We start from the raw sequence: 14,281 nt of genomic DNA on the forward strand, positions 1-14,281 counted from the left end.
TCATCCACGGAGCCTTCAAAAACGTATATTAGATAAAATATATATATATTCCGTATATATTATTAGTCTAATTAATTCCGTGTAGGTACCTGCCTTTTGTTATTGGAGTAACATGCTCCTTTTTCACACAATCCTAAGGGATTGGTGTTTACTGGGCCCACGCACAGGGTAGCCGATGCAAGATAAATTTTAATAAAATATATTCAGGGGCCCCTACTCAAATTTTTTTGTAGGAAAAATAGGATTCTATTTCTAAAAATATGGGACTTTATAGGACTATTTTTACAAATTTATAGGATTTCATAGTTAATTTACTAACTTTATGCATTTAAAAACAAAATCGATATTTGGAGAAATAAATCTTTGATTTTCACATAAAATAGAAACTATTTAACCATTTTATCACAAAAATATACTATTAGCTAACAAAAGTATATACTAGAATGACTTGGTATAGAAAAGTATCCATTAGTTAAATCTAGCAATTTAACTGACAATGTGAGTGGCTGGATTTGAAATGGGCAAAATATCAAAATTATAAAATTTTATAGGTTTTTTGGGGGATTTTGCTAAAAATATAGGATGTTATAGGACATTTTTGAAAATATAGGATTTAATAGGAATTATAGAACCTCTGGGTCCCTGTATATTAGATAAATAAAATATATGGATTTTTACAAATATTTAAATTTTAAATCATAATAAGCAAGTTAGATAAATTTAAAAATATGAAATAATATATATATAAATATACACCTTATTTCAAACAGAGGATCCATAATTTCACTTCTTTGCGATGCGGCTACTGCAGCAGTCGACAGCCCGACAAAGATAAATAAAACTTTGCTCCAACAGGGCTACCAGCCACTCATCAAAAGCGACTACCCATAAAGACTTGCGCGCGTTTGGTTTCTATGAAAATGGTCAATTCCACAATTTTGGCGATCGGGGGTACACAAGTTGGTCATTTGCCGACTGGGTGGAAAATTATATTTTAAGTTAGTACCGATCATTTCAGAACTACGTTTTTGGTTGCATTAAGACATTTTAATGTTATATTTGAATTTCGTACCAGTTGATACAGGCGCCATCTAACGCCAAAAAACATTTGCGTTTCGCTACCTTATTTCCAAAACCAGTTAACTCAAAAAATTAGGTTTATCTAAAAATTCATTTAAATTAATGTGTTTGCGTTTCGCTACCTTATTTCCAAAACCAGTTAACTCAAAAAATTAGGTTTATCTAAAAATTAATTTAAATTAACGTGTTTGCGTTTCGCTACCTTATTTCCAAAACCAGTTAACTCAAAAAATTAGGTTTATCTAAAAATTCATTTAAATTAACGTGTTTGCGTTTCGCTACCTTATTTCCAAAACCAGTTAACTCAATAAATTAGGTTTATCTAAAAATGCATTTAAATTAACGTGTTTGCGTTTCGCTACCTTATTTCCAAAACCAGGTAACTCAAAAAATTAGGTTTATCTAAAAATGCATTTAAATTAACGTGTTTGCGTTTCGCTGCCTTATTTCCAAAACCAAGTAACTCGAAAAAATCATTTTCGATTAAATTCCTTTTGGGTTTATTAAGTTAATGTACAAGATGATAGGATTTTTTTTCAATTTTAATGTAATATTTAAAATAAAGTTAATTTATCGCGGGGATTGGGTGTACTTAAATATCCGTGACATCTTGTTTCAAATAGCTAGCCTCTAAAACTAATTTAAAACTGGTCTAAATTTCGATAAACAAACTCACGAAATAAAACAATTTCTTATCTAATCGCTTAAGTTGGAAATAAAATATGCTAAGAAGGGCCCCAAGAAATTTATCGAATAACAAAATAAAAAAAGCTATTAACGCTACTTAAGGGTACTTGTCAAACAGGTTGGTATACCTATAGATTTAGTTTAGTTTGGGACTTTGACCCCGATATAAATACCTAATGTTAAGTTATTTAAATATAAACACTTAAAAGAGTCATCGTATAGTTTTAACTTCTCAGCGGCGCGTTTAATTGCGCCAATATTAACATACTAGCTCGGTCTAATCATAATTTAAAATGATTAGGAATATACACCGCATTGGGAGGGTCGCGATCGGGAAGCGGTGACCGTTTAGTCCCCGCGCAAACCGCGCCCGTTCGTCGGTTTCCACGTCAGTGTCAGGTAAGGTTCGTTCGCGCAGTTGCCTCGGAGGTACTCGAAGGAGAAGTGGGGGAAAAGGGGCTGCTGGCTGGGTTAAGAAAAGCGACTGTTTTCGGAAGCGGCTGCCAGGGGGAGCCATTTGCCGGGGCGTTACCGCGAGCGAAAACGTGGGCTGAAAAAACGCGCCAAAAGAAATACTCAAAACCTAAAGAGCTCAGCAAAACGGAGCAAACCGCCACGCGAGACGATATTATATTTGACGCTGACAACGAATGCGCTGTGTTCGTCAAAGGCTTAATTAGGAAGCCCTGAACGACGGGCAAACTGAAATGACTGGACTCACCGACTATCCGGGAGGTTTTCGTCCGTTAGCATTGATTGCTGCAAATCGGATTGTAGTTGGTCCAACTGTGTTTGCCGTTCCTTCGTCACTCGCATTATTTCCTGTGACATGTAAGAAAATATTATTTTTTAAATATTCATTATTGAATTTATTTATTAATAAAACTGGCTCATTGAAAAATAAGTACTGCAAAACGAACCAGAGACAAAATAAAATACATGGTATTTTACGAAATTATTTAAATCCCTTGGTTCGAAAACTGAATTTTGTTTTTGTTTAGAGAAAATTTCATTAGTAGTTTCACTCTTCTATTAAAATACCCCATGAAGCGTCATATCAATTCGTACCTGGAAATTATTATTTTGAAATTTCAAAATTGTATATCCAAATCTTAGATTTTATGTAGGAAAAATAGGATTATATTTCTAAAATATAGGACTATTTCTTTCAAAATTAAAGGATTTTATAGGATTATTTCTTTCAAAATTATAGGATTTTATGGGACTATTTCTTTCAAAATTAAAGGATTTTATGGAACTATTTCTTTCAAAATTATAGGATTTTATGGAACTATTTCTTTCAAAATTATAGGATTTTATGGAACTATTTCTTTCAAAATTATAGGATTTTATGGAACTATTTCTTTCAAAATTATAGGATTTTATAGGACTATTTCTTTCAAAATTATAGGATTTTATGGAACTATTTCTTTCAAAATTATAGGATTTTATAGGACTATTTCTTTCAAAATTATAGGATTTTATGGAACTATTTCTTTCAAAATTATAGGATTTTCACTTATAAAATAGTAAATATTTAACCGTTTTAATGTTAACAATAACCAAAGTATATACTAGACACTAGAATGACTTTGTATATCAATTTTTCCTATAGCTAAATCTTGTATTTAACTGACAAGGAGAGTACCCGAGGTGTTTATTGCCGATTTTGTTCAAAGTCGGGCGTAATGTAGACCTATATGAAATATGAAATTTCCCAAAAGGAGACGTTGCACTACCCATTCGATTTGCCATGGCAACCGAAAATGTTTTTGACCACTTACAACCAAAATAAGATTTTTTCCTTATTTTACCCAAAATTTGTTACAAATTTGCCATAAAAATGTTTCAATTTACCCAAACTTGATGAAATTTACCTAAATGTGGTCCAAATTACACATTTCGTGATTTTTTAAATGGAGATTTTATTGTTTTAAGTGATGAAAAACATTTTCGGTTGCCATAGCAAATCGAATGGGTAGTGCAACGTCTCCTTTTGCGAAATTTCATATCTCATATAGGTCTACATTACGCCCGACTTTGAACAAAATCGACTATAAACACCTCGGGTACTCTCCTTGTGAGTGGCGGGATTTGAAATAGGCAAAATATCAAATTTTTTAGATCTAATAGGACTTTTTTTAGGATTTTTGAAAATATAGGATTTTATAGGAATTATAGGACTTCTATGGGCCCTGTAACTTTCCCCGATAGGCGAAACCTAATTAACATATGGGAGTTTAAATATTACGACGACAAAGCTTAGTTTCGTCGTTTATTCGCCGTAATAGTGTAATGCCACATGTATGGCTAGGTGACAAATAGGGTTAGCTATTAAAGGCGAATCGCGATAGAGAGTGGGAGAAAGGGTCCAATTAAAGCCGACAAGGACCAGATATGAGAGCAGTTCGCGCGGGAGACAAATTATATAACAAAAGTGTCAGAGTGACCAAAATTTGTAACGCTAAACAGACGTTTTGGTGGTCTTGAGGTGGCATAATGCGGATTAATTAGTCGTAAACAGGCCCGTTAAAGACGGGGACCCCCGTAAATAATCGCTTATCATAAATATAGCGCGCGAGTTCTTTTGAGATATAAATATCGTTTCTTTCATTTTCAATGGAGGAAAGTGAACGCTAGGTATAGTGCATTCCATCGTTGTGGAATCGGAAATCCCACTGTACATTCGTCGAAAAACCTCGCGATTTCTCTAACAAATAGTAACTTTCGCTACGCTCGGTACAATTCATTTTGGCTCCCATAGATTTAGAATGGCGTCTTAGCTGGTGGTTAACTTGGCAGGCGGGAAGATGGGTACACTCTACGCCGGGGGATTAGCGTAACTCTGGGATACGGAAGTACGACCCTGGTTCTTTCAACGGCGCCATACAGAGGGACCCTTTAAAAATCCATTGTAGCAATCGCCCCGCGTTTAGCGTAAAGAGCCCAACAAGGGGACCCGTCCCGAGTCACCTTCCGTTGACAGCGAAATATGGCGTATATTAACTAGCCTCCGTCGACGTTAGGTCCCTGACTAGCGAGGTTGACGCGGAGTCGGGCTTTTACGTTATTAAATTGAAGGGTCTGGGACATGCCTATCTAAAGATTCCGTAACAGGGGAAAATAGGGGTGCACCCACCAAATCGCCAAAAGAAAAAGTCCCGTTTAGAGGCCGCTTTTGTCTCGAAAACGGGGTTCCCGCAGGTCCCCCGGCAACTTTCGTTTTTTATCGTGACGGGGTCTTCCTTTACCTCAAAATTCTATTGTGTCGGGCCACTAGGCCACCTGGTCACCGGGCAACCAACCCCAGGTATAACGGAATCTTTCGACCCCCCCCCCCCCCCCGCGAGTGTTAGTCGGGTCCCTGGCCTTTTTATACCGTTATTCGGCCCATATATATTTGTGATAGGAATCTATGGGAAAAGTCGGATGTCGGCGCGAGAGAAGCCATAATGGGCGCTTTAATACCCTCGTCAGAAAGCGGCTATGGCGCCATATTATCAGTTTATATCCCTGGGTTGACGCCGTTCAACATTACCTTAAAGGCATAGGTTTTCTTCCGCCTGTCACCCTTTAAATTTGCTTTCCTTTCAAACAAATACCCTGGTGGTAGGCCAACGTGTTCCGCTGTTGACCTTTAACACCGTCGCCCATGCTACCGAGTGCGGGTTTACAATTGCAATTATCGGGTTTAGTTCGTTGTATCAACTAACTTCACATTTCTTAAAATTCCCTGACTTTTCAGGGAATTTAAGATTTTCCAAGTAATGATGCACCCCTGTATAAAAAATGTCGTAGAGCATGGTTTAGAATATATTTCCTTTAAGGTTATTTACTTATTTACGAAGGTGATCTGAGACAAATGATAAACAAGGTTCTGTGAAAAAATAATACCATAAGTGTATAATATTTTTACATAAGTGTAACACTTCCTATTCTTCACATGCAAAAGTTTTACTGAGAGCTATTCACAAGACAGACTGCATTACGTTGTTTTGTCTCCGTTTTGCCTCCGCTTGCTCCCGCGTCACACTTAGCCTTTGACAGCGCCTCGCTAGGGGGAGATTTTCTTCTTGCGATGACGTCACTCCGCTACTAGCTCTCAGTAAAATAATCTCCAAAGTGACAAACTTAAAGAATAATATTATAGACTTATGGTAATATCTATTGATACTTTTCATATTTCTTCGTAAATTGACTACTTTTAAAAGCCCTGAGAACACAATCTAATTTTTGCAAAATAATCTATCTTTATTGTTAAACTAACTAAAACGAGTTGATATCAACTAATGTACCATTTGTAAATGTGCCTTAAACTTAACAGGGCCCCAATTGTTTACCTCAAAAACAGGCCCACAAAAAAACTATTTGAAAATGTAGTTCCCAAAAAACAGGCCCACAACAAACATTTGAAAATGTAGTTCCCAAAAAACATGGTAAAATTGGCTTACAATTGTTAGTGTTTAATTTTTGAAAACCAAAATCTTAATTAATTTTTATTTGTCTCAAAAACTTATCTTGTTGTTGTAATAAGTTTAAATTTTTTTATATCGATACGCCTCAGCTTTGGCCATTTTGTAAAATGCTCTTAAAAATAAGTATAAACCAGATTTCTTGAAAATAAGGTACCAAATAGGGACAAAACCCGATTTTATCAAGAATCTTGAAGGAAAATTGAGACCTTTGGGTTCGAAATGAGTTGTTAGGACCAGCGCCTTTTTAATTACATTGACATAATGAATACGTGTATTAATTAAGGCTTTTAATTTATTTCATTACAGAGCGTTGAAATTGAAAATTGCATCGCAACGTTGTGGGGAACCCGAGGAAAATAAATATCGATTTACTATGAGTTTCCGACTTTGCTCGCCAGATGGCGGTAGGAGCCCGTGGATCTTTCTAAATTTGAAAAGTGAGCGCGGAAGTCGGCGGGAAAGAAGACTGGCGCGTTTGGGAAAAGATCGGCGAGGGAGAGGCGGCCGGCAGAAGAACGGCTCCACTCGAGTTATGAGCGCTGAAACAGTAACCGCGTTCGCCGAGGCGGCCCGTCCGCCACGCCGATAGTGCCTTTTAGTCCCCTTGAAATTGTCCAAGGTCAAAAGGTGAGTGCACATTTAATTCATTGTCAAACGGCCGTGGGTCATCACCCTTTCACCACTCCCTAACTCTCGATATGTCCAAATTTCCGATCTAATTTCAAGTTAATTGGCTGTACGACTATTTATGTATTAAGGGCGTGCCCGATCCCGTAACTTAATTTTATTTTATTTTAAAAACAATGTTTTTTTTTATTATTTAATCTTTCTTTCTCGTAAAGTAAACAGGTGATTTTTGCTTCGGCAGTTTTCAAATTTCAACTAATAAGGAATTTTAGAGAAAATGAAATTAACTGTTGCGCAACGTTCGAAATTAACCGTTGGGAAATATTTCGGCGGGGCCAAATTTGAAAAAGTCTTCGCGCGGGATTTGATTAGCGCTTGCGCGGAACGTCCCTCACCCCACACGTTTTGTTTATCGCAATTTGCGCTCTCTGATTAAGGGCCCGTTAATGGTATCCGCCGTTCGTCGTCACGCGCGGCGAAATTTCCGCCCTGCCCCCCGCTCCGGAGGGCGCGACAACCCCGTTGCCCGAGTACCGAAGCCCCCGAAAAGCCGGCGACAAAGCGCGCCGCGCCTAAAATTTTTAGCCTCCCAACTCATTGGCTACCCCCACGCGAAGACGGATCACCCTTTCCTATTGGAAGAATGTTTGAGCGATGGGCGTGCACCTGTCATCGCTACGGCCAATCGGAACGGCCTACCTCGCGTCACTCAAAAAAAATTAAAAAAAATTCGCCGGGAGGAAGAGGAAGGGAGCGCGCGAGAGGGGGAAAGAGAAAAAAGACGCGAAAAAAGCTCGCAGGTCGACTCGCGGAGGAACGGAGCAAAAGGCAGTTGCGTTTGGACACCTGCTCGGGAGAGTTCTCCGACTCGCTAAGGAGAAGAGAGCCCGCGGCCCTTCCTTTTACGCGAAGAAACATTTTTCTCGACGAAATTTCTGGGCCCCGAAAAACACCTTTCGGCCGAAACGTGTCTTGCCCCCCTACCGTTGCGATCTCCGCCAACGTGCAACCCCAATCAGAAATTTTCCCTCTGTCCGCCGCCCACAACCGCGCCACCGAAGAAATCGTACGATCGCCCCAAGATTTCCTCGCGTCCTTTCTCATCTCTCCGCCTGGTGTTTCGAGTGCTCCTTCATTCGCGGAACGACGTCGAAAAAAGTTCCGTCTTAAAAATCTACTCGTCCAAGACGCCGCTCCGAACAAACGGGTGATGTAATTTTCTCGTGCCCCAACGGGGTTTTTTTTTTGTTAAGAACTGAGTGCAGATATTTTCTGTAGAAAGCGACCGCCGCCGATGGCCACCGTACGGCGCGCTCGCCGCTGTTGTTCCGGCAGATTTATTCAGTTATTTTTAACTGATCCGTCGAACAGCGGCGCAGCGTGGCAGTTTCCGGCCAAAAAGTGGCGAAGGCGGCTGCGGCAAACGGCGGCGGAACGCCCGTAAGCATCTTTTTTTTAACGAAAACCGCAAGTGTGAATCCGTGCGGAAAATGAAACGCTATTTTCTTATTTAAAAAAAGGCAACATCACCGCGTAAATTTCGTCCATAATCGGCCAAAAAAAAAGTGCTCGTCTAGTGGTGTGTTTCGTCGCTCATTCGCTGACGACGCCCAGCGTGCTTTTCCTTAAGCCTTTCACTCGCATTTACTCTCACCATTTCGACGGAAGTTTTATCGGAAAATTTCCCATTTAACGTAAAAAATTATTCATACCCGTTAAATTTCCCATTTAAAATTGCCACGGCTGTTAATTAATCCAATCTAAACGTTTAATTTCTCACCCAAAGTTTCCCGCGCTTCCGAAAAATCGCGAGAAACACTAAGCCTAGGTCAAAACAAACCTTTTTTTTTCGGGCGACCGTTTTTTCTACCAACCGTGGATCACCGCCGTCGAAATTACCGTTTAAAATAAAGGTTGATTTATCGTAAGCGAGGTATGGAGTTCTTACTGTGTAATCAGAACGTAGGAACTTCATACCATGCTCGCGATGAATGCTACTTAACTACGTAAAAAATGCGAAAAACAAATTCAACACGGCAAGACGAAAAAAAGATTCGAACTCGTAAAAACCCTACATGGAATAACTCCAACAAAAACCATTTGAAAATAATTAGTAAGTCCTTGTGTATTATTTCTTTTGTCAGTGTATTTTTTGGTGTATCGTATATGAATGCAATAAATGTGTTTCTTTAAACGTTAAAAATGCGCAGAATTTGGTCGTTTTGCAAGAAAATGGGGAAATGGGCTACGGAAGAATGAGAGTAAAAACCGCGCCCAAAAACCCTCAATTATTTTCCCCAAAATGGTCAACGTGGTACGAGCTAGAAGGAATGTGGGCTGATGCAATATTCTCTATTCTCCAGCAGGCCCACATAATTATCGCGCTTAGCGAAATGGGTAATCCATTTTCTTCGCGTAGTTAAACCCGTCCTTGTAAAATAAAAACTTGGGCAACACCTCCCCAATCGTGAGCCAGCCAGTTGCAGAAAAATTTTCTTTCGCGCCAAAAACATTTTGGCGGGAAAGGGGTTTAGCGTGGCCACGTTGTCAATTTTTTCCCTTCGACTCTTATCAACCCACCGCGAACCTAGTATAGCCCCCAACTGTTAAAAACGTGAGAGAAATCTTTAACCCTAATTGGCAAAATATTATATAGGGTACTTCAAAATTTTTATCGTTTATCTGGAAAGTGGAATAAAAATTTTCCAAACGCTAGACAAACTACTTTGAGCCTAGTCTCGGGTTTTTATCCGATATACTTATAGGATACAAGTTTATCTCTATTTTATTTTACCATGTCCTCAATTTTTGCTTACCACGCGTACTTGGAAATGATAAGCTTTATCATTTATTTTTACCGTAAACCTACCGGGTTAACAATTAAACTGGAGGTTATAAAGTTTCATTAGCGATAAGGTTATTTTAAAATCAACGATAAAATACGAATATAGGCCTAAATCGTTATTTACTTCATTGTGAATACAAAATTCGATTAGGCTTAGCGCGTGTCGCGTCCCCGAACTCACCTCTTCGGTGGTGCACGGTGGCATTTTGAAGTAGTACAAGTCTTTGAGAATCTCCAGTATTTTATCCCCCACTTCTTGAAGAAATGGATTTTTGGTTGAGTAGAAATCCAGGTCAATGTCCAAGGCGTACCGACAGGGGTCGCCCGAGAGCCGCTTTTCCAAGTCGTTGATTATCAACGCTCTTTCCGAGCTGCTTGGCGATGGACACGTTGACGAGGCGCTCCCTTCCATTCCAGAATCTTCCTTCTCGCTTCTTTCTAGTTTCGCAAATTGAGGGCGGCTGATTAGCCCCGGGGCCTCTAAGACCCCCTCCAGAGCCCGCGTTTCGGCGGCGCCGGCTGGGCCTGGAATCGCGTCTTCGCCGCCGATCGACGGGAGATTCGAAGGCGTCTCCCCGATAACGGCTCGTCGAGGCCCGGCGTTCGCTTCCGACGCCGCGTCCACCAATTTTCCCAACGAAAATACGGTTAGCCTGGAGCTCTTTCGCTTCTCCAAATCTCGAAGGGGAGCGTACAGCAATTCGCTGATAAAGTACGAGTAAGGACACGTTACCCTGTCAAAATAGAAAAAGAAAAAACCCTTTTAGAAAGCCCATTTTAGCAACGTCTCTCTCTTCGCTCGAGAAAGTAATAATAACGCTAGGCCTAGGCTATGGTTAGTCCCCATTGTGTCGGGCGGAAAAAGCCCGTAAACCAATTTTCTACGCGCGCACCTGCAAAGGCATCTTACAATTTTACATCCCCTCCTATTGGGTTTCTCCAAGGAAAGTCCAGTTTTCCTTCGGGAGTTACTGCTGAGCGTTGAGGTCCTATAATTTTTTTTTACCCTGGACCCCTGCCTGGTCTAGACTTATTTTTTTCAAGGGCACTCTCCATCTCCGAATTTTCTTCAGTTTCGCGGGGTTTCTTCCCCCTTAGTAACCGACAGAAAGTGGGGTCATTTTGGGTCCACTCTGGCCTACACAATAACACAATAATATTCGGCTGGCATGTTTTTTATAGTATAGTACTGTTCCTTTTATAAAAGTCACAATCACTCTAGTAACACGAGAATAAATACTCATTCATCTCCAATAATACTTTTCACCCAATACATCCCACATTCAGCTTTTTTAAACCTATTTGTATCGCGATATAAAACCACAATAGTGGTAAAAACCGAGAATATTCTTTAACCAACTATAAATATAATACGTCCTACATTTAGCTTTTATTAAACCCACATGTATTATGGTAAATTCTCGGAAGTAGTGGTTAAACCTAGTATATTATTTCGCCAAGTATAAATATAATACATTTAGCTTTTATTAAACCCACATATGATGATAAATTCACCCCAATAGTGGTTAAAACCTAGTATATTATTTCACCAACTATTAATATAATACATTTAGCTTAATAAAAGCCACATGTATGATGATAAATCCACCCCAATAGTGGTTAAAGCCGAGAATATTATTTCACCAACTATAAATATAATACGTCCTACATTTAGCTTTTATTAAACCCACATGTAAATTCACCCCGATAGTGGTAAAAACCTAGAATATTCTTTCACCAATTTGTGTTATAATACGTCCTACATTTAGCTTTTAATAAACCCACATGTATGATGATAAATTCACCACAATAGTGGTTAAAACCTAGAATATTATCTCACCAAATAGTAGTATAATACCTCATACATTTAGCTAATAATAATCAGTTATGTTAATACCCAAGGCACCACCATAGGCCCAAGTCATCAAGCGACTTTTAAAGCCATTAATTCAGGTGGCCGGGTTACAACGCGATTCACCAACTATAAAAATAATATGGCCTACAATCTGGCTTTTTTTAAACCCACGTGTACAGTAGTAAATTCACCACAATAGTGGTATAATATGGCCCACACTCGACTTTTTTTTTAAACCCATACGTTTAGTGGTAAATATACCATAATAGGAGTAAAACCGCAGCAAAAAAAAACAAAATTTTGCATGCGCAACGAAAAAAGGGTTTAGGGTTCGTAATCGAAAGAAACTTTGGGCTAAAACCCGATATTTAAGAAAACTGTCGGTTAGATAGGCGAAGCTACCGTAAAACCGCGACCCCCGGCGAGATGTGATAAATATAACGTCCTCCCTGGGAATCAAATGTACCATAGCGAATGAACGCGCGACTATCTACGGCAAAGACGCTCGCAAACCGCACCGTTCATCCCGCCTTAGCGCGTACCAAACCAAGCCCAACGCTATATTATAAAAACTTCAATAACAAAAACAGAGCGATTATAATAAATCCTATATACGCAGAGTTGAAAATTTTGCGGAGCGTTATTGGGAGGATTTTATCGTATAATAAAAAGTCAAAAAAATAAGAGGGGTATCTCTTAATGCCTGTAATATAATAAAGATTGGTTATAAAAAAAATAAAAATCACTCTCCCCCCCCTCCCCTTCCGTACTATATCCCTGTAATAAAAAAACGAAAAACAGGAAAAAGGGGTTTTGGAAATGGGAAATGGTCTTCAATAAATCTCCACTACTTTAAAAGACTCGACGCTTCGAGTATTTTGTACAGAATTTGGGTTGGCGCGTTTCCCCAAAACTATTGCTAGAGTCACACACTGTATGAAAACCATATTTTGCGGGGAAGGGGGGAATCTAGCGTTGGCTACCCCTTTTCTAAAATAAAATCCCCCTCCCGAGAATAGTCGATTTCCACCCCCCTTTCCCGAATAAAGAAATAAAAGCTACGGTGGCTCGGAACCCCAGAGTGACGTCATAGTCACGTGGTTTAGAACGGGGCGCGCGCGCAGCCATCTTTGTTTGCATCAACCAACCTCGACGATGAATGAATATTTCTTTCTGATACCGGTATGTTTTAAGGCACGAAAAATAAAAGGTTTTTTTTTTTATAAAAACCGTAATTTTAACAACGCGCTATTAGCGCGAGTAATAATTCCCATATGGCTTTATTTCAGAATTCGGTGTATTTTTTTTTAGTAGGAATGGTGAGAGGAAGACCCTGCTGTGCCACTATGTATATTGGTAACCGTAGAAGAGAGGAAGAACTACTATATATACTGTGCAGCATTGGATCAATATTTTAATCTTGACTACAGAATCCAAAGCGTATGCACGATTTTTTTTTATTATATACCCCCGAAAAAAAGGCCCTCCCTATAATATACAACTGTTGTTTTGAATTGTAAATCGCGTGAGTCGACGTTAGAGTTAGTCGATCCCGGCAACTTTCTAACGTAAACGGAGTTCTAAGAAAGGCGGTGGCGTATACGTTTGTTAGTAGATGGTTAACGGCGGGGTTGAAGGCGGGACCTGAGGTTTTTCTTGCCGTTGTTCCTAATGCAAAAATATTTCAGAGAGAAAAATTATTAAAATAATCGACCGAATTGAGTTTAGAGCTTTAAAAGAAAAGAGCTGCGGGAAGATATGCCCATTTTGCGGCTTGAGAAAAATGTGTACGCCTGGGAGAGAGGGGTGATTTGCGACCCCCCAGTCACTTATACCCTTTTCATTAGCTAAATCAATTTCTAGAATCGCCCTTTACCCATCCTCCCCGTTTTTCTTGCGAGAGCGTCTTTTGGTGGTATATAATGGCAGATCCGTTTTTAAATAACTTTACATACGATCAAAAACTCCTTTGAAGGGGGGGGGGGGAGTTTTTTTCTTTAACTACTTGATTTAGATTTCCCCCTCGAGAACCAAAACTTGGAATTATATTAAAGAGTTTTGGATAAATAACTGTATGTTTTGGTGCTGCAAATTGATTAGGTTTAAGTAGTTTTATTTATATTGAGACGTACGCCCAATTTTGGCGATTGAATAAGTTACATGGTTGCTATGCGCCAGGCAATTAAAAAAGTTTGGGAATTTTAAGAATTTGTAAAAAAAATCAGAGAATTTAAGAAGTTATGGAATTTTATCTTGGCATTTTTTTAAGGTAATTTTATTCTAGATCTATGGCAAATTCTGTTATTATTATTATTATTATTTAGATCTTTGAAATGTTTTTTAAAAAAGCTTTTGTACTTAAATATAAGTTGGTTAATTTAACTAATTTTGGCCTTTAAAAGTCAGGGAAATTAACTTATAATGGTCATGGAATTTGAATCTGATAATATTGTGGCGACCCGGAGTTAATCCGTCTAATAAGCTTTATGACGCCCTCTAAAGTTAAGAAATGCTTATCCTGTATAAATTTACAAGCCACAATATAGATAATTTAGCACATTGTTTTTTTAATTTAAAATTATCAGTACTAGGAGTATACTAAGAGTCGACCCACCCAGCAAAATTTGAATTAATATGAAAGACCAATAAGAAACTGCTATTTCGTTACACGTCGTTTGAAACCGAAAACATGAAACTACGCAAGACAGGAAA

At 38.9% G+C, this 14,281-nt stretch overlaps 1 protein-coding gene across 1 annotated transcript in view; it reads right to left on the bottom strand.

Moving 5' to 3' along the window:
• The window catches only part of MESR6 (misexpression suppressor of ras 6), a 397,644-nt gene that overhangs the window by 182,241 nt on the left and 201,122 nt on the right, over positions 1 to 14,281 (bottom strand). The window contains exons 4-5 of the mRNA XM_090159362.1: positions 9,896 to 10,448; positions 2,489 to 2,589 (exon numbers count right to left, since the gene is read on the bottom strand). Of these exons, the coding sequence (XP_090015488.1) occupies positions 2,489 to 2,589; positions 9,896 to 10,448 (654 nt within the window). The remainder of the gene's footprint in view (positions 1 to 2,488; positions 2,590 to 9,895; positions 10,449 to 14,281) is intronic.

Source organism: Leiobunum rupestre, chromosome 9 (genome assembly GCF_980474605.1).
Source record: "Leiobunum rupestre chromosome 9, qqLeiRupe1.1.hap1, whole genome shotgun sequence".
NCBI classification, from domain to species: Eukaryota; Metazoa; Arthropoda; class Arachnida; order Opiliones; family Sclerosomatidae; genus Leiobunum; species Leiobunum rupestre.